The sequence below is a fragment of the Manis javanica genome, chromosome 15 (genome assembly GCF_040802235.1).
Source record: "Manis javanica isolate MJ-LG chromosome 15, MJ_LKY, whole genome shotgun sequence".
Lineage (NCBI taxonomy): Eukaryota > Metazoa > Chordata > Mammalia > Pholidota > Manidae > Manis > Manis javanica.
Window position 1 is genome coordinate 78546271 of NC_133170.1, and position 25093 is coordinate 78571363.

At 47.8% G+C, this 25093-nt stretch overlaps 1 protein-coding gene across 3 annotated transcripts in view; it reads left to right on the forward strand.

Moving 5' to 3' along the window:
* The window catches only part of SGSM1 (small G protein signaling modulator 1), an 83681-nt gene that overhangs the window by 9488 nt on the left and 49100 nt on the right, over nt 1-25093 (forward strand). For 2 of the 3 annotated variants that reach the window (XM_073223860.1, XM_073223861.1), the window contains exons 3-5: nt 17410-17485; nt 21281-21443; nt 23575-23727. In XM_073223860.1, the coding sequence (XP_073079961.1) occupies nt 17410-17485; nt 21281-21443; nt 23575-23727 (392 nt within the window). Of the gene's footprint in view, nt 1-17409; nt 17486-21280; nt 21444-22450; nt 23405-23574; nt 23728-25093 lie in introns of those variants that run through there. The other variant, XM_073223859.1, reaches the window with a different exon arrangement.

The window sequence follows — 25093 nt, forward strand, 5'->3', positions numbered from 1 at the left end:
TGGAAGTGTCCACTCTTTTGCTGCATGCCTGGCTGTGATCCCAAATGCTGCCTGGGAACAGGTGTCTGCCGGATTAGGGATTTCTGCTCTGGAGGTGGGCAAGACCCTGATACTGTACAAACACTTTGTACTTGCTGTGTAAAGTATCCTCATCTATCCATGGTACCTCTTAGGGGTCCACAAGCCAAATACCCAAACATTTTCAGAACCACCCTGCAAGACTCTGGGATACAAAGATGAAGATAGTCGGTGTCCCATCCTTGGTGTGCTCAGAATTGAAATGGGGCATCCTAATTTCTAACCCAGTGAACTCACTAATAATAATAATAATCACAATTGACATATATTGGGCACCTACCAGAACTGTGCCATTCAATGTGAGCCACTAGTCACATGAGCTTATCATTTAAATTAAGTAAAATTAACTTAAGTGAAAAATACTGCTCCTCAAGCACACTAGCCACATTTCAAGTGCTGAATAGTCACATGTGGCTAGTGATATCACATTGGACAACACAGGGATAGAGCATTTCCAGAAAGTTCTATTGTGTTCTAGACATTGTGCAACATGCTTTACATCCATTAACATATTTAATCTTAAGAAAACGACCCTCAGAGGGGTAGGGGCTATTTAGTATCCCATTTTACAGGTGAATAAATTGAAGCACAGGGGAGGTAAAATGACTTGTCCAGGCTCACACAGCTGGTAAGGGGTAGAGCCAGGATTCTAACCCAGCCCTTAGGCACCATATTCAGCTGCTTTTCCTTCTAAGGTTGGCCAGAGATGGTTCGTCCATTTCCCTGGTTCACCCTTGTGTGTGTGTTCTTTAGCAACTGCCTGGGGATTCCTGTTTCCTGTAGCTGCCGATGCCCCCAAAATTTGGGCAACCTTCCAGAGGATCTAAGCATGCCCTAGAATCTGCATGTGCCTCCGTCATCCATGAGGCCTGGGATCTGTGGATACGGGGCGTGTTGCCAGGGAGCTGCTGCGTGCACTGGTCAGAGTGCCTGGGAGAAAGCTGGCCTGTCTCTAGGCTGCGGGCTGGGAATGTGAAACATGGACCCTGTGCTCTGGGAATGGAGGGCAATCCAGGGATCATCGTCACGGCTCCGTCGTCTCCAGCAGCAGCTGTGCATGGGAGTGTTGGCTGGAAGCACCTCTTTGCCAAGGTGCCCCCAGGTAGATGCTCAAGAATCCGGCACTGGGGGAACTTCCTTGCCAGGGGGTGTCAGAGACACCTGTGCAGGGCAGCTATGGGAAGCCTGTTTGTGGGGAACCTATCCTCATCCCTGGAACACCCTTCCCCCCGGGTCATGACAGGTTGGACGGTCCTCAGACTGTTAGGGTGCAATGCCTGGCGCCTATTAATAGCACGCCAGTAAACGATTAACTGGGGCCAGGCTAGCAGCAGCTGAATTAGAGGCATTCGCTTCTCTCCTGCAAGCCCAACAGGCATGCTTTAAGGCAGGTTAGAAGGGAGGAGGCGGTGGGGTGGGTTTTTCGAAACACTGGGGAGGTCCACGTGCCTGCCGCTGCCTTACCCTCTAGGTCCCACCCCCCTTCCTGCTCGCTCCTGTCACATAGATGGGGCTGCAGGAGGACACTCCTGTGGCTTGGCTCCCTTGCTTTATCTGCATGGGTGTGGGGGCCAGTCCACGGCAAACTGCGTGGGAGTCCAGAAGAGGAAGCTTTCATCCATTTACCAGTGGTGGCTGAGCTCCTACCGTGTCTGATACCTTCGGCCCTTCTCTGCGAAGTTCCCAAAGCCCTTTGCAGGCCACGACAGGCTGAGGGTGTGGAGGAACCCACCTGGAAGGAGGCCCTCAGGCTGTTTGCTGAAAGGTTGGGATCCCTGCAGACATCCTACGTTATCAGCAGCGTGAGGAAAGAAAGGATGTTTCTCCTTTTCTTTTCTAATGGACCATTTTTTAGAACAATTTTTGTTTTATGGTAAAAAATGAGCAGAAAGTACAGATTTCCCATATGCCCCCAGCCCCCACACATGTATAGGGTCCCCCACTATGGATACCCCCCACCAGAGTGGGGCATTTGTTGGGATTGATGAACCTACAATCGCCTGTCATTATCACCCAATGCCCATGGTTTACATTAGGGTTCACCCTTGCTGGTTTATATCCAGTGGGTTTTGACAAATGCATGATGTCACGTCCCCACCATCACAGTGTCGTGCAGAACACTTTCTCTGCCCTAAAAACCCCCTGTGCTCTGACTGTTCATTCCTCCCTCCCGGCCAGCCCCTGGCAGCCACTGATCTTTTCACCATCTCCATAATTTGACCTTTTCTGTAACGTCATACAGTTGGAATCCTGCAGCATGTAGCCTTTTCAGGTTGGCCTCTTTGACTTTGTAATAAGCACTTCGGGTGGGCTGTTTCCTTTCGTTACCACGAATCTCCTTCAGTAACCAACGTGTGGCAGAGAGAGGATGCTGTGAAGAGCTGGGCATGCTGGGAGAGGTGAAGAGGACCGATGATCGGCTGGGGCGGAGGTAGGGGTGTGGGAAGGGGAAGGGACAGGATTTGGCAGGAAAGGAAGGTAGGGCCAGAGCATAGAAACAGTCCCAGCTTGCAGGGTGTCACCCCCCACCATCTGTTTGTGTCTGTGCTCTGAAACTTCCCCGAATTTTCCTGTTCCTCCACCCCCCACGAGGCCTATTCCAGCCACTCCAAGCTCTCATCTCACCCATAACAAATTGAAAAATAAAAAGGTGCCAGCTATTTCCATGTAGTGCTTTTCCCTGCCATGTTCTCCTACATCTGTTCCTTCCTTTGAACTCAAAGGCGGCTCAGTGGGGGCAGTTGCAGGGGGGAGTTTTTTTCCTCTTCTTTAGAGTTGGAGAAACCAAGGACTAGAGAGTTCATTTTCACTTGCACTTCAGATCTTGAGCACCTCCTCCTCCAGGAAGCCCTCCCTGACCTTACATACACCATCAGGTCCTTTTTCTTTGTTATTTGTTCTTATAGAACCAAGTTCTTTTGCTGTGAAGACCTGACCCCACTTTGCCCTTACTTACCCATTTGTGAGATTTTAGTTAATGTCTTTCCAACTTGCTGGACTGTAACCTCCATGAGGACAGGACTCTGTTTACCACATGGTACCAGATACATGGATGTTCTCCATAAATAAGTGACAGCTATAGTTTCCTTGATAAGTGCTGGAAAGGCAGGTGTCAGTGGGACATGGAAGAGGCCTCCTGCTTGGGGGATGGAGAGTCCAGGGAGGTTTCCAGGAGGAGGCAGCAGTTGGGCTGAAGCCTTAAGCCTGAGCATGTGTCCAGCTGGAGCATGCTGGGAAGGCACCTGGCAGAAGGCACACGGGAGCAAACGCAGGAGGTGAGCCCATGGCACCGCCGCTGGGGACCTGCATCCAAGAGTGAGTGGTCCCAGGTGGGACTGGAGATGCTGGCCTGCCAGGGTATCCGCATCTTGTCCTCCATGTCTAGGGAGCCTGCAGAGGGGGCAGCATGGCACAGCCCATCCTCTCACCCCCTCACCCCCGTGGCTGGCGAGAGGCCTTTGTGCTACCCCGAAGGCCCTCCGGGCATCCTAATTTAACCGTCCTCTCCACTGTGAGTTACTTGCTGAAGTAAGAGTCAGGGTGCCTGGGCCTCATCTCATAAGGTGATGCTGGCTCAGCCTTACCCACCCACCTGCACTGCCAGGGGCCAAGCTCCTAAGACCCCAGGTGTGTGTGTGGGCGCTCTGAGTCAGTACTGTGACAGGCAGGTGGCAGCTTGGATGATTTTTATTTAGGCCTAATATTGCCCCTCAAGCACTATGCTGGGTGCTTTAAAACCAGGGGGTCCCTATGGGCCAATTCCAGCCTGTTTGTGTATGGTCCTTGGGCCAAGAATGGTTTTTACATTCTACAAGGATTGTAAAAGCAAAAGGGACTACATGATGGAGACTTTATGTGACCTGAAAATAGGTTTGACAGATTTAGCAAATAAAAATTCAGATCGTCCAGTTGAATTCGAATTTCAGGAAAACAAGAAATAATCTTTTATGAAACGTACGCTACATACAATATTTGGTACACACTTATCCTAAAAAAGATTCCTTATTTATCAGAAATTTAGATTTCCCCGGGGGTCCTATATTTTATTTGACAGTGCTGCCCTGCCTCCCAAACGTGAATTATTTGCTGTCTGACTCCTTACAGAAAAGTTTGCCCACCCCAGCTGTAAACACATAGCAAGTGAGACCAGGTGTCAGAGGGACTTAAAGACAGTGCCTGGAACCAAGCTTCCGAGCGTTAGCTTCTCGTATGAGCATTATGTCTATCATCAGGGTGATCAGCAAACATAGATCGTACGCCTACTGCTTCTTGTCCAGGTTTTGTCTCAGGCATCAAGGTCTGTGTGGGAGAGAGACACCCTAAACAGATAAACCCACAGACGCATAAAGAAAGTCAGGCCGTGGTAAGTTCTAGGCATACGCATACAGCAGGGCAAAGGAGTAGAGAGTGACAGGCATGACGCTCTATTTTAGGGTGGTTCTGAGCAGGGGCCCCATCCTGAATGCTGTGCATGGGTTGCTGATGGAATCCTCATATAGCAGCCCTAAGAGGTGGTGTATCACCCCCATTTCATGGACGAGGAAACTGAGGCCTGGGTCACCCAGCTGCTGGCAGGGTTGAAGTTTGACCTGGGCCTAGTGGCTCCCAAACTCCTGTTTTGTTCACTTCACTAGAGTGCCTTCCTTTATATGGTGCCAGCCATGTGCCAGGTCTTCTGAGGCCCTCTGAGGCCCTCTGCCTGTATTTTCCATAATCCTTATGACAGCCTTGCACACTGGGCCATGTGATTCCTATCCTGGGCTGAGAGGGGGTGAACACTCCATGGTGTGGAGAGGCACGGGGGAGTAGTGAGGTGATTTGGAACGTGGCAGGGTTCAAGGTAGACAGCAAGAGGGTACCTGGGTGTGGGGGGGCAGGTGTGAGGAGGGAAGACAAAGCAGGCCCTGGACCCGCAGGAGTTCCCCTCCTGGCTTTGCAGATCAACCCGGATTTCCTTGCCTGACTCCTTCTGGAAGTTAATCCTCCTTTTATGCTGTTTAAATATTTGCAAGTGGAGGGCGGGTCTGGTTTCTGAATGGCTGTAGGGCGGGGCCAGAGGTGGGCTGGGGCAGGTGAATAGAGCTGAAGGGACCTTAGCAATTGTCCATTCATCTAATGCTCTTGAACATCCACTGTGGGCCAGCAGTGAACTGGACAGTCACTGTCATCTCAAGAGTTGGTGCCACTTGTAGAATCCCAATTATGTGCCAGATACTGTCTCCATTGTCTCATTCAAGCCTCCCATGAATCCCCAGTGTGGCAGGGGTGCTGTTACCATCTACCCCATTTCACAGATAGGAAAACTTGTCCAGCATCATGCAGACAGTGAGAGGCCAAGGATTTGACTGCAAGTTACATTCCAGGCTCTTAGCTTCTCTCAATGGCCACCTGACATCCTGTCCTTAGAGCTGATAAGCTGGGTGAAAGGAGTGAGCCTCCTGTCATTAGAGGAATACAAGAAGATGCTGGAGGATGCCTTGGAGTGGATGCCGGAGAGGGATAAAAGCCTCCTGACCAGACTGACCTGCGCACTCTCCCTGCCCCTGAAAGGCCCCTGTGGGATGTAGTTGGCAGAGTCACCTCCGGGCAGCCCAGGTCCCCTGACTCCTAGCTCGGTGCTGCTTTTGATCCTTAAGTGGGTGACACTGAGGAATACCTTAGAGGTTTCTTGGCACCTTGGGATTTCAGGAGGGCTGGGGCTGGAGGCAGAGCTGTAGGTTAGACTGTCAGACACCTGGTTCAAGTCCTGGATGGCCTTGGGGCAGATAGGATAAACTCTCTGAGCCTCAGTTTGACCATCTTTAAAATGGGGTTAATAGTGCTCTTGCAAGGATTAATTAAGGTATTTTATTTACCAAGTGTACCAAGCATCTGGCACACAGTAGGTACTGAGTAAGCATTCTCTCCTGTTCTAAACTGAGCAATAACAGAAGCATTTTGTTTCAAGTGACCTCCAGCTTATGCTGTAAGACAAAGTATTTGTTAGGACAAAGGCCGCAGGTCTGAATGCTGTGACCTCTGCATGACCTTGGTGGGTTATCTAATCTCTGTGTGTCTCAGTTTTCCCATCTGTACAATGGGAATAATTTGGTGACCTACCTCCTTAGAGTTGTCGTGCTTACAAACAGTACCTAGAGCACAGCGAGGGCTCAGAAAAATGAGCAGTGACTTCAGCATCCTAAAACTCTGCACTAGCCCAACCCACCTTTTCACAGATGACAGCACCTTTAATCGTCACCACAGGATGTGAGGGGCTGCGATGGGACAGGAATAACAGGTCTGCGTGGCCCCAAAACTGCACCAGCCACTGCCTTGTGCTCCCTAAGTTGGGCATGATTCCTGGGCTGGAGCCTAGAAAATCACACAGACCGCAAGGAGCCAGGATGCCACACTGCCACGGTCCCCAGACCACCGCGAGGTCCCTCAAATCTGTTGGCGTCCAAAGTGGACCAAATCAAAGCCTGTGTCTGAGAACCAGAGCGGGGGGAAGGTGGCTGAGCTGAACTTCAGAGGCCTTCTGGGGCTGCCTGGCTGTCTGTCCCTGCCCACAGGCCTGGTCAGACCCTGGGAAGGGCCCCGCTCACCGGAGTGGGCAACAGCCTCTTTCAGGCCGTGCCCTCTTCTGCAAGGCTCTCGGTGACCTTTGGGGGAAGCTCCCACCCTGTAGGCTTTTTAATTTAAGCTTCTGGCCTTGGGCTGTCAGCTTGCTATTAAATTCTGGGCAAGTGGTCTAGCCCCTAGCTGGGAGCCAACGGGGAGTGCAGGAGTGGGGGGCTCACTTTTTGGAGTTGTGCTCTCTGGCTGAGAACCACATCCCTGGTGCTGTATCCCCACATCCACCTCCACCCTGCTCCAGATCATCCCCAGGCCTGGAACCCTGCAGCCGGCTTCCCCAGCTGTGTGACCTCAGGAGAGGGGTTACCCTTTCTGAGCTCCACGACCCAAAGCTGTAAACAAACCACCTCTGTACTCTGCAGAGTTTGGACTTGAGACAATGTGTGTGTGCCATCAGGGGAGGAAACAGGTGGCTCTCCTAAACTGAGTACATTAATGTGAGTTTAATAAAGGGGCTATTGAGCAAGGCAGGGGGGGAGATGTGGGGAGACCGCCGGGAAGGATGCAGCACCCCATGGTTATTCATAGCAGGGAAACATTACCTCCCCAGCCTGATGGGATGGCAGGGACAGGTTAGCAGAAGGGGCTAGCTATAGGGGGGAGGGTCCCTGGCCAGGCCCTGTGACTGCTAAGTTTCTTCCTATAACAGCTCCTTGTATCCTCTCCTCCCTTCCCATCCCCACTCTCCCCCTCAAATCCTCCTCTGCAATCTAAGCCTGCATGAGAATCACTTGGAGGGCTTGATGAACAGCCCAGAGTTTCTGATGCAGCAGGTCTGGGCGAGGCCTGAGCATTTGTACTTCTAAACGGTTTCCTTCTGGTGCTGGTGCTCCTGGGACACGCATGGAGCAGCCCAGCTCAGCCACTTTCCGGGCACCTCTCGTAGCTCCAACTCCTTCGCTCATTGGACTGACCTCTTCCAGGGCAGCACTGTCTGACTCCGTCTCTGTGCTCAGCATCCGAGGGCCGATTACAGGGGCCCCCTGCCTCTGCTCCACTGAATTCACCAGTCTTTGCAGCCTTTGCGACTTGCCCCTGTGGTCCACTGCCCAGACAAGTCTCTGCTGCAGCGTGGCCGTCTCTGACTGGAGGTCAGCATGCAGGAGGTTTACTGGGGCGCATTCTCTGGATCAACACCCCAGGAAGCAAAGTGAAGCAAGCAGGGCAGAGGGAGGAGCTGGGCCTGCTCACTGTGTGACCTTGGGCTGGTTCCTTAATCTCCCTGATCTTCAGACTCACCATGTGAGAAATAGATAGAAAAATAGACCCTATCCTCACAGGGCTGTCAGAGACATGATGATGGCAGTGATGCTGCTGGGGACGGGTGATCTGCTCTGGCTGCCATAACAAGGCACCACACACTCGGCGGCATAAGCAACAGAAATTTAGTTTCTCACAGTTCTAGAGGCTGGAAGCCCAAGATCAAGGTGTCGGCAGGGCTGGTTCCTTCTGAGGGCCAGGAGCGCAGGCTCTCTTCCGGTCTCCTCCTGGGCTTGCAGATGGTCCTCTTCTACCTGAGTCTGCACATGGCCTTCCCTCTGTGACTGTCTGTGCTCACATTTCCTTTTATGAGGACACCGGTCATATCACATGAGGGCCACCCTAATGACCCCATTTGTGCTTAATTGCCTCTGTGAAGTTCTTACCTCCAAAGAGATCACATTCTAAGGTCCTAGGGGTTAAGATTTGAATGTATAGATGTGGGGTGGGGGAGACAATTCAGCCCATAGCAGTAAGGGAGGTGATAGGCTGCAGGACAGGAAAGAAGTGAGACAAGGGAAAGCAATGGAATGAATGAGGCCATGGCATCCTAGAGGGTGGGAGGCGGGCAGTTCTTTGAATCTAGAGGGATAAACTGAGACCCCAAGGGGCGGTGTATCCTGAGGGCACCTACCGGTTGGCAGCTGAGCCAGAACCGAAAGCTAAGGGATTTCTCATGTGTCCTGAGGAAGCTAACAGCTTCCTTTTGTGGATGGAGCATACGGGGCCTGGCCGTCCCTGTGCCCGCCACAGAGGGAGGACTAGGCTGTCAGCAGGGCCCTCATGTCAGCCCCTCGTGGGGGGGCGACAGGCAGATGGCCGCCTCTGAGAAACAGGAGGATGCTGGCAGGAGGGCTCTGCCCTGCTCAGGAAGGGCTGGCCGCTGGAAGGAGCCGGGCCTGCCCTGTGCACACGGTGCTCAGCACACCAGCGCTCGCCCTGAGAGCTGTCCCATACTGAGATGCCTGGGGCAGGCAGTCTGGGCCTCGACTCTCCGTGGGCAAGGAGCAGTTCCCTCTGCTGGAGCTGCCAAGCAGACCCGCCTGGTGGCACCAGCCCTTCTGGAGCAGGCTTGGTGAGTTAGAAAACCACTCCTGTGTGTTTCTCCCTCTCTCACACTCTCACTGCATGATACTTCTGACACCAGAGGTGTGGGTTTTCTACACACCAAGCCATTCTGTGACACCAGCTGGGTATCCTACAATTTAACTCAGTTCTGACACTGTCTACCTGGAGGTAGCATCAGATCCCACAGGTTAAGGGCCTAGTCCCACAAGACTGCCCTCCACTTCAGATGCCAATTGCAATCCCAGGTTGTCACACACACTTCTGACGACAGGTTATATATAGATTTCCTGCAACCCCCTTCTTGGGTTGGATAATATGCTAGAATGGCTCACAGAATGCAGGGAGACACTTAGGTTTATCAGTTCATTATAAAAGGATATGGTAAAGCATACAGGTGAACATGCAGATGGAAGAGATGGGTAGGACAAGGGGTGTGGTGCTCCCGCGCCCTCTCCAGGTGTGACCCCTCCCAGCACCTCCATGGTCAGTGACATGGAACTCTCCAAACTCCATCCTTTTGGGGTTTTTATGGAGGCTTCATCATGTAGGCGTGCTGTATCGTCAGTTCAATCTCCAGCTCCTCTCCTCTTCCTTGACGTCATGGAAGGGGGTCGGCCTGACTGTTCCTAGCTTCTAGTCATGGCTTGGTGTTTCTGGAGACCAGCCCCTATCCTTAAACTGCTATCTAGGAGCCCACCGTGAGTTTCCTCATGAGAACAAAAGATACTCCTATCACCCAGGAACTTACAAGGAAATTAGGAGCTCTGTCAGGAACTTAGTACAGAAACCAATATATGTGTTTTCTATTATTTCTCAGTAAGTGAACTACTGCCCAAGGGCCAAATCTGACCCTCCACTTGTTTTTGTAAATAAAGCTTTATTGTAACAGCCACACCCATACGTTTACATATTACACATGGCTGCTCTTGTGCATTACAAGGGTGGAGTGGAAGAGTTGAGACAGAGACTAAACGGCCAGTAAAGCCAACAATACTCTCTAGACCTTTACAGAAAAATTTTGCAGACCCCTGCCCTTGTACTTCAGGGTCTGAAGTCCTGCATGCCAGGTCTGCCCCTGGAACTTCCTCTGTTCTGACTTGGAGAAATGTCTTAGTCCATTGGGGGGCTGTAACAAAACTGTCATAGACTGAGTGGCTTAAACAAACATCTAAAAAACATGTACTTCTCACAGTTCTGGAGGCTGGGAGGTCTAAGATCAAGATGTTGGCAGGTTCAGTGTCTGCTAGGAACCTACTTCCTGGTTCATAGATGGCCATCCTCTCCCTGTGTCCTGTGTGGCAGAAGGGGACTCTCTGGTCTCCTTAATAAGGACATTAATCCCATTGATGATGGCTCTACCCTCATGACCTAATTTTCTCCCAAAGGCTCCACCTCATATGCTGACATTGGATGTTAGGATTTCAACATCTGATTTGTGGGGGAACATAAATATTCAGTCCATTGCAAGGGTTGTCCCCCCTGAATCTCAGTTTCCTCCTCTGTAAATGGGGAGAGTTGATTTCTGTGTATGGTGTAAAGTGCGGGTCCAACTTCATTCATTTGTGTGTGAACATCCAGTTTTCCCAGCACCATTTGTGAAGACTGTTCTGTTCCCACTGAATGATCTTGGCACCCTTGTTGAAATCATTTGACAGTATATGTGAGGGTTTCTTTCTGGGCTTTCTATTCTATTCCATTTGTTACATGTCTGCCTTTATGCCAGTACCACACTATTTTTCTTACTTTTTTGTAATAAGTTTTGAAGTCAGGAAGGATGACTTTGTTCTTCTTTTTCAAGATTGTTTTGCCTATTTCGGGTCTCTGAGATTCCATGTGAATTTTAGGGTAGATCTTGTTTCTGCAAAGAAAACAAAACAAAACCACTGTTGGGATTTTGAGAGGAATTACATTAAATCTATAGATTGTTTTGGGTTTTGTTAACATGTTAATCAAATTAAGTCTTCCAATCTGTGAACAACATGGGATGCCTTTCCATTTATTTCTGTTGTTTTAAATTTCTTTCAGCAATGTATTGACTTTTCAGTGTACAAGTCTTTCACTTCGTTGGTTATGTTTATGCCTAAGTGTTTTCAATATACAATTCTTTCACTTCCTTGGTTAAATTTATTCTGCTGAAGTGTTTTATTTTTTTGATGCTATTGTAAATGGAATTAAAAATTTTTTCCTTTTTGGATTATTCATTTTTAGTGTTTATAAATACAACTGATTTTTCTGTGTTGATTTTGTGTTTTGCCATTTTGCTGAGTTTGTTTATTAGTACTGAGTTTTTTTTATGGAACCCTTAGGGTTTTCTATAGATGAGATCATGTCATCTGTGAACAGAGATACTTTTACTTACTCCTTTCTGATTTGTTTTTCTTTTTATTTCTTTTTCTTGCCTAATTTATCTAATCCTTTATCTAACTAGAACTTGCTATGTTTATCTAACTAGAAGTGCTATGTTAAATAAAAGAGTAGGCATCTTCGTTTTGTTCCTGATCTGAGAAGAAAAGCTTTCAGTCTTTCACCATTGAATATAACTTGTGGCTTTTCATATAATGGTTTTTATTATGGAGGTAATTTCCTTCTGTTCTTAATTTGGTGAGTGTTTTTATGATGAAAAGATGTTGAATTTTGTCATTAGTTTTCTGCCTCAACTAAGATGATTATGTGGTGTTACTTTCTTCATTGTGTTTATGTGGTATATTACATGGGTTGATTTTTATCTGTTGAGCATCCTTGCATGTTAGCAATAAATCCCACTTGGTCATGGTTACAGTCCTTTTGCTCTGCTGCTGAATTCTGCTTGCTGGTGTTCTGTTGAGATTTTTGCATCATTATTCCTTCTGTATAGTTTTTGTGTAGTGTTTTGTCTGGCTTTGGTTTCACGGTGATGTTGGCCTCATAAAATGATTTGAAAGTATTCCCTTCTGTTCAATTTTCTTTTTTTAAGAGTTTGAGAAGGGTTGGTTAATTCTTAGGTGTTTGACAGAGTTCTCCAGTGAAGCCATCTGTCTGGTCTTGAGGTTTTCTTTTTGGGGACATTTTAGATTACTGATTCAGTCCCCTTGCTACCTATAAGTCTGTTCAGATTTTGGTAGACTGCATGTTTTAGGAATTTATTTTATTCAGGATATCCAATTTATTGGCATGCAGCTGTTTATAGTATTCTCTTAAGAACCTTTTTATTTCTATAGCATATGTTGGATTGTCTCCTGCAGTTCTGATTTTAGTTATTTGAGTCTTTAATTCTTAGTCAGTCTAGTTAAAAGTTTGTCAATTTTTCTGATCTTTTTTGGAGACCAACTCTTGGTTTTGTTGATTTTTTTCTATTGTATTTGTTTTGTTTATCTCTGCTCTGATGTTTCCTTCTTTGTGCTAGCTTTGGTTTGTTTTTAGTTCAAAAAGTTCCTTAAGGTTATAGTCAGATTGTTGATTTGAGGTCTTTCTTCTTTTTACATGAGCATTTCCAGCTGCATGTTTCCCTCTTAGCACTGCTTTTGTTACATCCCATTGTTTTTACTATGTTGTGTTTTCATTTTCCTCAAGATATTTGCTAATTTTTCTTGTTATTTCTTCTTTGACCCATAGGTTGTTCAGAGAGTGTGTTAATTTCCACTATGCTGTTGATTTCTAGTTTTACTCCATTGTGATCAGAAAAGAAACTTTGTATGAATTTGGTCTTTTAAAATGTTATTAAGACTTGTTTTGTTTCCTAACATATGCTCTATCCTGAAGAATGTTCTGTGTGCACTTGAGAGAAATGTGTATTCCCCTGGTGTTGGGTGGAGGATTCTATGCAGTGTCTTGGGCCCAGGAGGTCTGTAATCCTGTAGTCCTCTGTTTCCTTGTTGATCTTCTGTCTGGTTGTTCTGTTGACTTAGCCTTTAACAAGATCCTTCTGGCCACGTTAAGATGAGCCTCTAGGAGACAAATGCAGGGAGACAAGTGAGAGGTTACAGTGTCAATCCAAAACAGATGTGGCTCAGACCAGGGTCACTTGGACCAGAGAGGTACTGTTGGGGGGATGTCGGTTCGGACAAGCAGGGAAGTCGAGTGCAAGGTGAGAAAGGAATGCATTAAAGTGAGAGTGTTAGGGAATGACATCATAGAATAGTAAAGGAAGGTCATGAACAGCTGCTCAGCACAGGGCTCCACCCCTGCTAACTCCTCAAGCCAGTGTTACCCGGCATCCAGTGTCTGCTTGGATCTGCATGGTGTGAGAACTGAGTCCCTACCACCCCAGAGTTTTGGGAGCTGCAGAGCTCTGGATGGAGTGAGATCATGCTCTGCAAACTTCCTACTGGTAAAGAAAGAAGACTTTCAGGCAGGCTACTAAAGAGCATGACTGTAAGCTGCAGTGCCCGGTCACCTAGGCGAAGGTAATTTGCAAGCCCAGATCCGAGCTCTCAGTAGCGCCTCCCTAGTTGGGACGGGGAGAGTGAAGGTTTGAGCTGAAATCTGCAGGATTAGAATGAAAAAGCAAAGTAACAAAGACACCTTCACTGGAAAAGTGCAGAGACAAAACGTTGAAGTTGAACAGTGAGAAGTTTATTTAAAGCAAAAAGGAGCTCACCCGGATAAGGGGTGTATGTGGGCTGCCCCAGAGAAGAGGCACTCATGAAAGATTGGTAAAAAGTTAAAGGTACGCACTTAGACAGTGCAGGCGACCTCAGAGAGAGGAACGCCCTGTAAGGTTGAGGGTTCCCTCTTTTAAGGATTTTTCAGGAATGTGACAAAGGGCTGGGGTTGCAGACTTGTTAAGTGGTCCCAGAATGTTAAAATGAACTTAACACAAGAAATTTACTGCTCTGATTTCTCCCTGAAATATGGAAGTCTTGGTCTGGGAGCTTTCAAACAGGACTGCCTGCCCTGCCCCTGAGGTGGGCTGAGTTATTGTCTGTTAGCTAAAGAGTATGTTAAGAATCTTACTTCTTAACTTCCTGGGTTTTAAAAGGCAATCTTATCTTTAAGGTGGAATCTTTCTTGCTTTTACTATATTGTTTATGGCTGGGCTTGCTTGCCATATATTGCCCAGGTTGTAAATTACTTGATTAGGGGCTGGAGGAGAAAAAAACAGCATATAGGTTAAGTTAAAGAAGAAGCTGGGCTTTTTAGGAGGCTAAAGTGAATCTTAAAATGTCATGATCGAAGTGACACAGTAAAGACACGGACTATGCCTAGGTACCCTCCTTTATCTGGGCAATATTCAGACATTCCAGGCCTAGGTACTCGTGGCTTTTTGAGCTTTAACTGATTAATTCATTAACTCTGTGAGTCTTTCCTGGTATTTTTTTTTTTAACTGGTTAACTTTCTGAGTGTCTTTTAGTGGGCTTTCCTGGCCTTATTCTCTTTCTAACCTGTTCATATCTATTTTCCTGCCCAGCAGTATTGGCGAAGGGGATGAGAAACGGACTTAGTATATTTTTGACGGCAGAACCAGTGTACTTGGCTCACTCTTTACAAGTTGGTATTTACTATGTAAAGGAATTTTTCCAAAGTCCTACAGCTTGTAAGTGGCTGAGCTAGGATTTGAACCAAGGCCTGTCTGGCCTCAAATTCTTAGCTCTTAATTAACCACTGTGCTGCTCTGAAAACACTCCTGACCAGGGTGTCTGGAAACCCATGCCCTCCCTGCCGCTGCCTCCCCGATAGTTCACTATCACCCACTCCTTAGCCTGAACTCATGCTCCACTGCCCCTCTTTTCCCCAGCGACATCCAGGTCTGGGTGCTTGGCAGCCTCCTCCTGTCAGGTTCTCTGACACTGGATTATAAACTAGCATCACTGTGTCCTGCCTCAGGGGAGCAAAGAGGAGGGAGGCAGGTACGTAGGAAGGGGGAGGGGTGGACAAATACTCTGAGACTGTGTGGGCTTAATGGTATGTCACAGAGGAGCTCAGCCCCTGGAGTTCGACAGACCTGAGTCTAAGCTTTGACTCTGCTGCCTACCAGCTGTGTGACCCTGGGCAGGTTATACCACCTCTCTGTGCCTCTGTCTGCTCCCTTCACAAATAGGGGTGGTAATGCTGCTGCTCTGTTTGCCCATGATTATGGTGGCAAAACATTTTTTCAGCTAGAATATTCTACCAAAGCAGAAGTTGATTCTGATCCTTCAAGCCATTCATTCCTCAAGCAGAACGTTATTGAGCACCTCTGATGTGCCCGAAACATTGCTGCAAAGCAGGGAGACACAGTGCTTATTACCCTCATGAGGTCCACAGCCCAGCAGGGAGGACAGTGTGTGTGATGGATTCAGTATAAATCTGATGGGTGTTATAAAAGCTGCTACTGTGTAAACCCAAGCAAGGGAATTTAACCTCCAGAGCAGGTGATGGTTCAGCCAGGACCAGAATACTGAGGTTTTAGGCAGATTGATGCATGCATGCAGCTAACACTTATTGCAGGCACATTGTGTGCCAGGCTCTGTGCTCAGTACATGGTGTGTGTTAACTTGTTTGGTTCACCTTGAGGCAGGTGCTGTTCCTATACACCCTTTATTCAATGAGAGAGCTAAGGTTCAGAGCGGTGATGTAACTTGCCTGAGAAAACACAGCTAGTAGCTAGAAGGGCCACCGTATGGCAGCTGGAGCCAGGCTGGAAAAAACCGTATGGGGGTAAATTTATAATATTCCAGAATCTCTTGCCTGGCTTTAGTGCATCTCCGTATCACCATGGGTTCCTCAGGGGTGGAGAAGACTAGTTCATCTCCATATCAAGGGGTAATCACCTGGGCAGGAAGGCTTATTTGAAGGTTGGAGGGATGTCTCCCTTGCTTTTGCCAGAGCAGGAAAGAGACAGCCCCAGGCTGCAGTTTGTAAGCAATAGATGGGTTTTAAACTTTACTTCTCCGTTTGACTGATTTTGGTTTTAGAGGTATTTTGCCCCAGGATTTCCTCTCCCTGGAGTTACACTGTAATAGCCGGAAGTCCAGCTCTGCTTCTTCCCAGCGGTATGGCCTTGGGTGGGCCAGGTTGCCTTCCTGAGCCTCAGTTTCCAATTCCATAAATGGGGCCAATTCCATGGACTTGACTAGGTAATTTTCAGACTTAGAAATGCTGTCAAAGTCCAGGTTGGAGATCGCTGAGCTCAGAGGTCAGCCGCTGTTCACAGGAAGGGTGCTGACTTGGGTGTGCGGGACATGGGTGGTGTGCCAGCTCCGGGGTGGGCAGTGCCATGTGGTTTTCCAGAGAATGTGGCCAGGGATGCTCTGAGTTGAGTCTTCCTCTCCAGGAGGCAACTAGAAGGAAGGGGGAGAGGGACATCAAGAGCCTGAGACCGTCCTCAGGTGGGGGCATTGATATGCTGGCCTGGCTGAATCCGCAGGGGCCGCACGGCGCCCAGGAAGGGAGCAGAGGCCCACTGAGATGGGTGGGCTCAGGACTGTGCCCCATTGTCCCATCACAGGCCCGGTGTTATAGACCTGGGACCTGTCTCTGAGTTGATCTCTTCTGGCCTCCTCAACTTCAAGGTGGGGAAAATGAGGCCCTAGAGAGGAGAAACTCTTTGTGAAAAGCTGTACAGTGACTCTGGGTGGAGTGAGGCCCAGAATCTAGCAAAGCAGCAGGGTGTTCAGGGCCCCAGAGGTTCAGCCATGAGCAGAGGCATGGCTGCCCTTGCAGCGTTGTGTCCCTGTGCCTGGCACATCAGAGGTGCTCAAGAAAGCAGAAGTGCACACACAGCCTGGGGACCCACACTCAGGCTGGGACTTTGTCTGCTCTGGGCCAGCTCTACTTCCTGGGGGAAGTTGCTTCACTCACTGAGCCTCTGTTTGCCAAAATAAGATCACAAGCCCAGCTGGTAGGTGTCTGAGCAGAGATGTGAACTCAGATCCACCAGATTCCAGTGCTGACTTCTCTCTCTACATCCTCCTAATTGTTTTATATGTCTGTTTCATGCATTCATTCATTCAGAAAATATTAATTGAGCCCCTGCTGTGCCCCAGGCACTATTCTAGTTCCCATGGATAAAGCAGTGGACAAGGAAAAGGAGGTCCTGTTATGTTCTAGAAGAGGGAAACAGAAGCAGATAAACAGATGGGGTGGGACTAATGTAAATACACTCAAGGAACTATAATAGGGTGGACGGAGCAGAGGGAGAGGGCTGCCTTAGGTGTAATGTGTCAGCGCAGGAGCTGACATTTCGTGTGACACCTGAAAAGACACCTGCCATGCAAAAAGCCTGAAAAGTGCATCCTTTAAAATGTGAAGCGTGGTACCGTCACAGGCCTCGGGCTTCCAGAAGACGCTGCGAGGAGGGTGTGGAAGGAGAGCAGTTACCCAAATCTCGCCAGCAGCCCGAGAAGGCTGTGAAGGGGGACGCAGGTCTTTGGGACGTCTGCACCCTGGTCGTGTTTCCCTGTCCCTCTCCCGCTGTCTTTGCCGTCCAGGTGAAGCAGATCATGGAGGAGGCTGTCACGCGGAAGTTTGTCCACGAAGACAGCAGCCACATCATCTCCTTCTGTGGTGAGTCTGTGGCCCGTGGCTGTGAAAAGTGGCTTCTCTCTCTGTGGGCTGCCCTGGGGAAGTGGCATCTTTTTTTTTTTAATTAAGGTATCATTGATAGACAATGTTATGAAGGTTTCACTTGAGCAGCATTGTGGTTTCAACATTCGCCCATATTATCAGGTCCTCCTCCCCACCCCACTGCAGTCACTGTCCACCAGCGTAGTAAGATGCTATAGAGTCACTACGTGTGGGAAGTGGCATTTTGAACAAGGGTGCTTATGTCAGTTTTTTGCTTTGTAACTCCAAAGTTATTTTCAGATTCCAAAGGGACTCCCTTAGGGAATTTGGAAATACAGAAAAGTCGAGTGAAGTAATTAGGAACGACATCTGCCCCCATGCAGAGGTAACCATGCTTAACTCTGGAGGGACTGCCTTCCCTTCCCGTGGCCTCAGTTCACACTGACCACATCCAAGAGGCAAGTGGTCTGGCATCCAAGAAATGGGCTCCATGTCCTCTCTTTACTCTACCTGTGGCTGCCCAGGTAAACGAAGAGGATGGATAGGGATCCTCCTCTTTAAAAATGTATGGGATTAAGAGCCGCTGACACATCCCGAGGGATGATGTCCAGCTCGCTCAGCGAAGGAGGCAGGCCTGGGCTCCGAGTGTGACTCGGGCTTCTCTCCTTGCACTAGCTATGCTCACGAGGTTCCAGAAATGACCATGCTGCCCGGTTCATACTGTACTTTGACAAGGGCTAGAGACGTGTGTTTTGTGTGTCCCCGAAGTCAGGATCCAGCATCTAAGTTTCTTTCTCCTTGAAATACTTTATTTCATCACTGGAGTGTCTGATCATGGAGGCCATGCTGTAATTCCCCCCTCGTGTCTTGACCCCACGGAGAGGCCAGAGCGAGGAGACCTGGCAGGGCAGTGAGCTTCCGTCCAGATGGCTGGGGGCACCATCCATGGTCCTGCAACATGCTGAGCACACGTTGTGACCTGGGAGCCCCCTGACATCAGTTCAGCCTCTTTGCAGCCAGGCAGACTGGGGTCAAATCCCAGCTCTGCCACTTTTTTATTGAGTGACCTTGGCAAGATTTTATTTTTTTAAGTGAGATATATGATACATGTATTTAAAAAAACTTTTTATATATACTTAAATATTTAAAAGATTTAAAATATTTTATGTGTTTATAAATATGTATATTTAAATAAACACATGCACATATACACACACAGGCAGACCTCATTTTATTGAGACATGCTTTATTGCACTTCACAGATTCTATGCTTTTAAAAAATTGTTTCGTGGCAATGCTGCGTTGAGCAAGTCTGTCAGCACCATTTTTCCGACAGCATCTGCTCACTTCGTGTCTCTGTGTCACATTTCAGTAATTCTCACAATATGTCAGCCCTTTTCATTGTTACACTTGTTATGATGATCTGTGATCAGTGATTCAGATGACTCACTGAAAGCGCAGATGATGGTTAGCATTTTTTAGCAACAAAGTATTTTTAAATTAAGGTGTCTACACTGCTTTTTAAGATATAATGTTATTGTACACTTAAAAGACTGCAGTATAACCCAAACATAACTTTTACATGCCCTGGGATACCAAAACCTTCACTGGACTTGCCTCATTGCGATATTCACTTTACTGTGGTGGTCTGGAACTGAACTTGTAGTACAAGGTCTGCCTATATACATTTGCACACACATATGTAGACACTTCAATATGAGTGTGAGAATATATGCCCAATTTTTTTCTACTGGACATTTTTATTTGCAAATAAAATGATATGCATGTCTCCTCCAGAACTTGCTAACATACCTCCCGATTAAAGATTTAGAGGACTAGGAAATGAGAAAAATCATAATAATTCTCTAACTCCGATCCAAGTCTTCTGACAAGAGAAGTTTGATGGCACTAAATGAGGCCTGAAGGCTCTCCCTGAGGTTTCTTTAATCCCTTGTTCCTTCTTACCCATTGTCAGAAAGAACTGGGCGATGTCTACAAAGCCTGGAGAGATAATTACTACAGTATGAACAGATGAAAAGTACTGTATGTGTAAGCAAGAATGAGGATCTTTGAGAGATCTGCACCCAGAATAATTTAAATCCACGGGCAGGTTAGGCAGTATGTGAACATTCATTCAAAGCCAAGTAGTTGCTAACAAAAGCAGTACCCCAAAACCTCTCAATATTCCTCTTTACACATTTCGTGACCTTGGCCAGGCTCTGAACCCTTGAAGTGCTGCTGTGCTCTTTAATGAATGACCATAACTAATATACTCAATTCTGGGGTTTTGTCCTAGGTTTTTAGGTAAGGTAAACCTTAACACTAGTCTGACACCCAGCAGGTAGGTTCCCAATGAGTAGTAGCTCTTGTTATATACAGTTAACTCTTGAACAACATGGATTTGAACTGCATGGGTCCACTTATACCTGGATGTTTTTTCAATAAATATATTGGAAACATTTTTGGAGATTTGCAGCAAGTTGAAAAACATTTTCTTCTCTGTAGCTTACTTTATCATAAGAATACATTATATAATACAAATACAAAATATGTGTTCATCAATTGTTAATGTTACAAGTAAGGCTTCCAGTCAACAGGAGGCTATTAGTAGTAAAGGTTTCTGGGGAGTCATAAGTTATACATGGATTTTTGACTACAGGGGGCGGGGGCAGTGCTCCTAATGCCCACATTCTTCAAGGGGGGTCAGCTGTACTCACTTTTCCCATAAACATTGATTATGCTCCTTTTACATACCAGAGTGAGCTCCCAGTCTGGTGTGTAAGCCAGATAAGATACAGATAAGAAGATTCTTAACAGAGGGCTGCCCAGAGTACCAGAAATAAGATAGGGGCTATCGGAGTGGCCCACATAGAGTCTTTTTCCCAGAGGGGAACACTGAGGGCCAGAGAGGGAAAGTGTTTTGCCTGTGGTCACACAGCAAGTTAGTCGTAGAGCCTAGGCTACAACCTTGGCATCCCGATTGGAGGATGGCTAGGCAGGGCCTCCAGGGAAAACACAGAAATGGGAAGATTATTACTAAGTTCTCTCTTCAAATGTCCTTTGTGAAAGCACAGTGTTGTTAGCACACCTTGGACTCAGAGACCTGGACTTGGAGCCCGGTTTCACCACTTACTTGCCAGGCAGCCCTGGGCGATTCAGTTCACCTCTTAGAGCCTCAGTTTCCACATCTGAAAAAGGGGCATGGCTTTCCTTTCTTCCCTGGCTATGGCAGAGATTCATTGAGACCCATAGTGCTAGTTGGCACTGGAATTACAATAGTAATGACAATGATGTGGTTCCTTAACCCGGGCAAAGCTCAACAGGGCTGGGATCCAGTCGCCTCTCCCTGGTGGACGGGAGGAATAGCTGACGTTGGCAAAGCACTCACTGTGTGGCAGGCTCTGTGCGAAGTGCTTTCCATGCTTTTTTCCTACCTCATCCTAACAGAAACCTTGTGAGATTAATGTTCTTACCACCCCTACTTTACAGTAAGGAAACTGAGGCACAGGGAGGGGCAGAAGTTGCCCACAGTTGCACAGCTGGTTAGCGGCTGGCATAGGATGTGCACAGAGATGTTCTGGCCTCGGGCGGTGAGTTGGGTTAACCACTAAGCTCTCTTGCTGCCTTTTGAGGGGGTGGAAGGTAGAGAGGCGTACATGCTCTTCCCTAGGATGCTGTCACTCGTTTTGTGATTGTGGGGCCCCCAGATCCCCAAGGCAGCCCTGTGTGACTGAGCTGGGCTGGTTGCTGGGAGCATCGGCAGAGCAGAGCCTGCTCACCACTGTGTCTGTGCAGCGGCTGTGGAGGCCTGTGTCCTGCATGGGCTGCGGCGGCGGGCGGCGGGTTTCCTGCGCAGCAACAAGGTTGCAGCTCTCTTCATGAAAGTGGGCAAGAGCTTCCCACCCGCTGAGGAGTTGAGCCGCAAAGTCCAGGACCTGGAGCAGCTGATTGAGAGCACGTGAGTATGGAGCTTGGGGTGTGGGTGGGGGCACTCCCGACCCCAGAGGACAACCCATGCCTTCCCTGAGCTTGCAGAAACCTGTACCTCCTCGTGCGCCCCCACTGTCCTTTCTGCTTCTTAAAACTGCCAGACTCTTTCCTACCCCTGAGCCTTTGCACATGCTGTACCCACCACCAGTTCACACCCTTCATCTTCCATGACTGGTTCCTTGGTATCATTCAAGCCTTCCCCTAGATAAGGGTAAATTCTAACCCTCACCCTCACCCCATTTCTCTTCCATATTGCTCTGTTTATTTTCTCCCCAGTTGTTAGCACCATCTGTAATTCATATTTTTGTTGACTGTTTATGTAACTATGCATATCTTTATTTACTGTTTATTTGATTATCTGTCTCCCTGACCACTCTATAAATGCTATGATGACAGGCAGCTACGTCTGTGTTACTCCCCATTATGTCCCCTGCATCTGGGACAGTGCCCAGCACGTGGTAAGTGGTCAAGAATCAACTGTTGAATGAGTAAGTGCCTACTGGGAGCCAAGCCCTGTTCTAAATGCAGGACAAATCAAAGTTTAATGAAATCAATATGGTCTCCGATTGCATGGACCAGTAGCTCACATTGAGGCAACCACTGAAGGGGAGACGTAGCTTCACTCACTTTTCTTTGTGGCTGATTTTACGTATGGGGAGGCAGCTCCTGGCCCGAGTGCGTGTGTACAGGAGTGTTTCCACCAGAGCCACCCCTGGAGTCCCAACTGCACAGCCAAAGGATGGCAGATAGGCTCCAATTCCAGTTGATTCTAGTGGCTGCCCAGGGGATTGTGTCATGAAAGATTCTAGAGCTGATTGGGCTTCAAATGGTTGGGATTCATGGGAAAGAGTGCATGGGTTGATTAGCTATGTCTGTTATGGGCAGGAGAATGGAGATACAGGCATGCATGCCATGTGTTTGCTGTCTCTGCCGTGGGAGATCACTCCACAGCATGAGAAATGGCCCTTTCCTTGCGCTGCAGGCCCTGCCGGCCTAGGGCTGCTGGCCAGAACTGCACGATGGGCTGGCCTCTGGGTTTGGCATTGCAAACTCCCATTTGGAATCTGAGCCCTCAGCCACCTGGTCTTCTGGTACCTTCCAATCCATCTGCTAAATTCCCAGGTGTTTGCTGATAGCTTCTTAAAGGGCTGGAATTCCATGGCCCTTCCATAATATTGGGAGTTCCTACTGCACGAACTAGAGGTGCCCATGCCAAGTGGTAAAAGAGAGCCACTCATTCATTCATGCAATCAGTCATTCAGGAACTACTTATGAGCCCCTCCTATATGCCAGACACTGTGGAGATACAGACATGAAAAAGGCCAATGCTTGCCACATGGTAGATTCTGAAGTATTTTATTTAAAAAGGTAGTGAATTGCTTAGTCCGTGCCCTCAAGGTCACATTGGGGAGGGGAAGACAGAAAAGGGATGAGGAAGTTACAGAGGAGGCTGAGGGAGCACAGGGGGGGCCCCTCCCCAGCTCTGAGTGGCCCAGGAGGGCTTCCTGAAGGGAGGGACGCCCTCACAGACCTGAAGAGTGAGGAGGGGCCAGCCTGGGAGTGGGCCGGGGAGGGAAACAGGGAAGAAGCAGCTCCTGGCAAGTGCTCAGGTGGGCGCCTGGCAGCCTCGGGGACCTGCAGATGTCTCTGGCTGCATCGCGGGGGGTCCGGGGAGGAGAGGAAGGGACAGCCGCAGAGGAGAACCGCGGCAAGGTCATGGCGCACTCTGCTTGTCATGTGGAAAAGCTTGCTCCTCCAGGGCAGTGGGGAGCCCCTGAAGGAGATGATGCAAGACTCTTCTTGGCCAGCACTCCTTTCCAGCAGAGAGAGAGAGAGAGAGAAATATGGAGAGCAATATCAGTATGAGAATCTGGGTTGCCCGTCAACAGTGTATGGAAGTGTCTTTAGCCACATCTTCACATCCACTGGGTATTACTATTTTCTCAACTCTTTACACAGAGCAATGTGGGCTCTCAATGTTGTCTCAGTTGCCATTCCTTCATTTTCTAGAGAAATTGAACATTTTTCCATTTGCATAGTGGTCCTGTGGGATCTCCTCTATAGTGAGTATCTATTCTCCTCCTTGACTGGCCTTGAAGGCGAAACCAGATCCAGGGCCTCCAGGAGAACGTGCGGAAGCTGCCGAAGCTGCCCAGTCTGTCCCCACTTGCCATCAAGCACCTTTGGATCCGTACTGCCCTGTTTGAGAAGGTCCTGGACAAAATTGTGCGTTACCTTGTGGAGAACAGCAGGTGAGTGGGACAGGCCAGACACCTATCTGGGCGTGCTCTACCTCCACCTGCTGACCCTCACGGGAATTACACCCTCTCACACAAAGCCACTTGATTTTGAAGTGATGAAATACAGGCCTTCTGGATGTTTGACTCTGACCTAGCTTAGCGTAGATTCTTGGGAAGATTCGGGTGCTTAATAGCAACACAAGGTCTTCATATTTGCATTGGGATATTCAGGATCTTGTAATCTTAGGGACTTTCCTTCTCCTGTGAATTAAACCCACAGTCTATTCACCAACTATGGCCCTAAAGGAATCACTTAGTTTCTCTATGCCTCTGTATTTTTTGGTAAATGGGATAGGGATTACTGCCACTTGGGAGAAGAGTCAAGAAGGGGCATTAGTGAGAACAACATTACAGAAATGAATAGTGATTTTTACATTTTCTTCCCTAGCTCAGATTAACCTGGTGTAAAGGTTTTATAGTATGAGTCTTCTTGGCAACCATTCATCCGTGCATGTATAAATTAATCCAATAAATACTTAATGAGCATCTACTATGTGATAGGCAGTAACTTAGATGTTGGGGATACATTGGTCTTACCTGTCAGGTTAAAGAACTTGCATATTATGCCAAGAGCAGTGGGGAGCCACTGACAAATCCACTATCTGAGACTCCTCATGGCTAGCCCTCCTTTCCAGCCTGAGAGAGAGAGAAATATCAGAATCTCCCTATCTTTTGGTATATGAAAGTACCTATTTAACCACATCTTCACACACAGTGGGTTTTATTGTTTTATTCTTTGCCCATTTGCTGGGAAAATATGTATGAAAGTACAGAACAGAGAAATTGGAGGTTCACCATTGGTATAATATAGTTAAGTAAATGACAGGCTTTATTTGGATTTCACCAATTTATATATATAATTTTATTCTATATGGTTCTATGAAAATTTTAATACATGTATTATTTCATAGGACCAACACCACATTCAGGATTTAGAACTGTTCCAAAGGAACCCATCACCCTGAAAAAACTCCCTGGCACTACCCTTTAGAGTCACATCTCGCTCCCAACCCTTCCTGCTATTTTCAAAGGCAGCCTTCTGAAGTTTGTGATCATGTTGCTGCTGATGTTAGGAATGGATGCTGAATGGCAGAGTGGAAAGTGCCTTGACGTAGTATCTTCAGATCTGACCACAGATTGTGGAGACTTGATGTTAAGCATGTCTAGGTCATGTCAGTTCTGCTTCAGCCAATATTCTGGTTGATAGAAGATGGCTTTGGGGTAAAATGGCAATGATGTGGCCACTACTTGTAATAACTGCCTTGTGTCAGAGTCTGTGCTGTTGCTCTACACGCAGGTCAGCATTTAATTCTCCCAA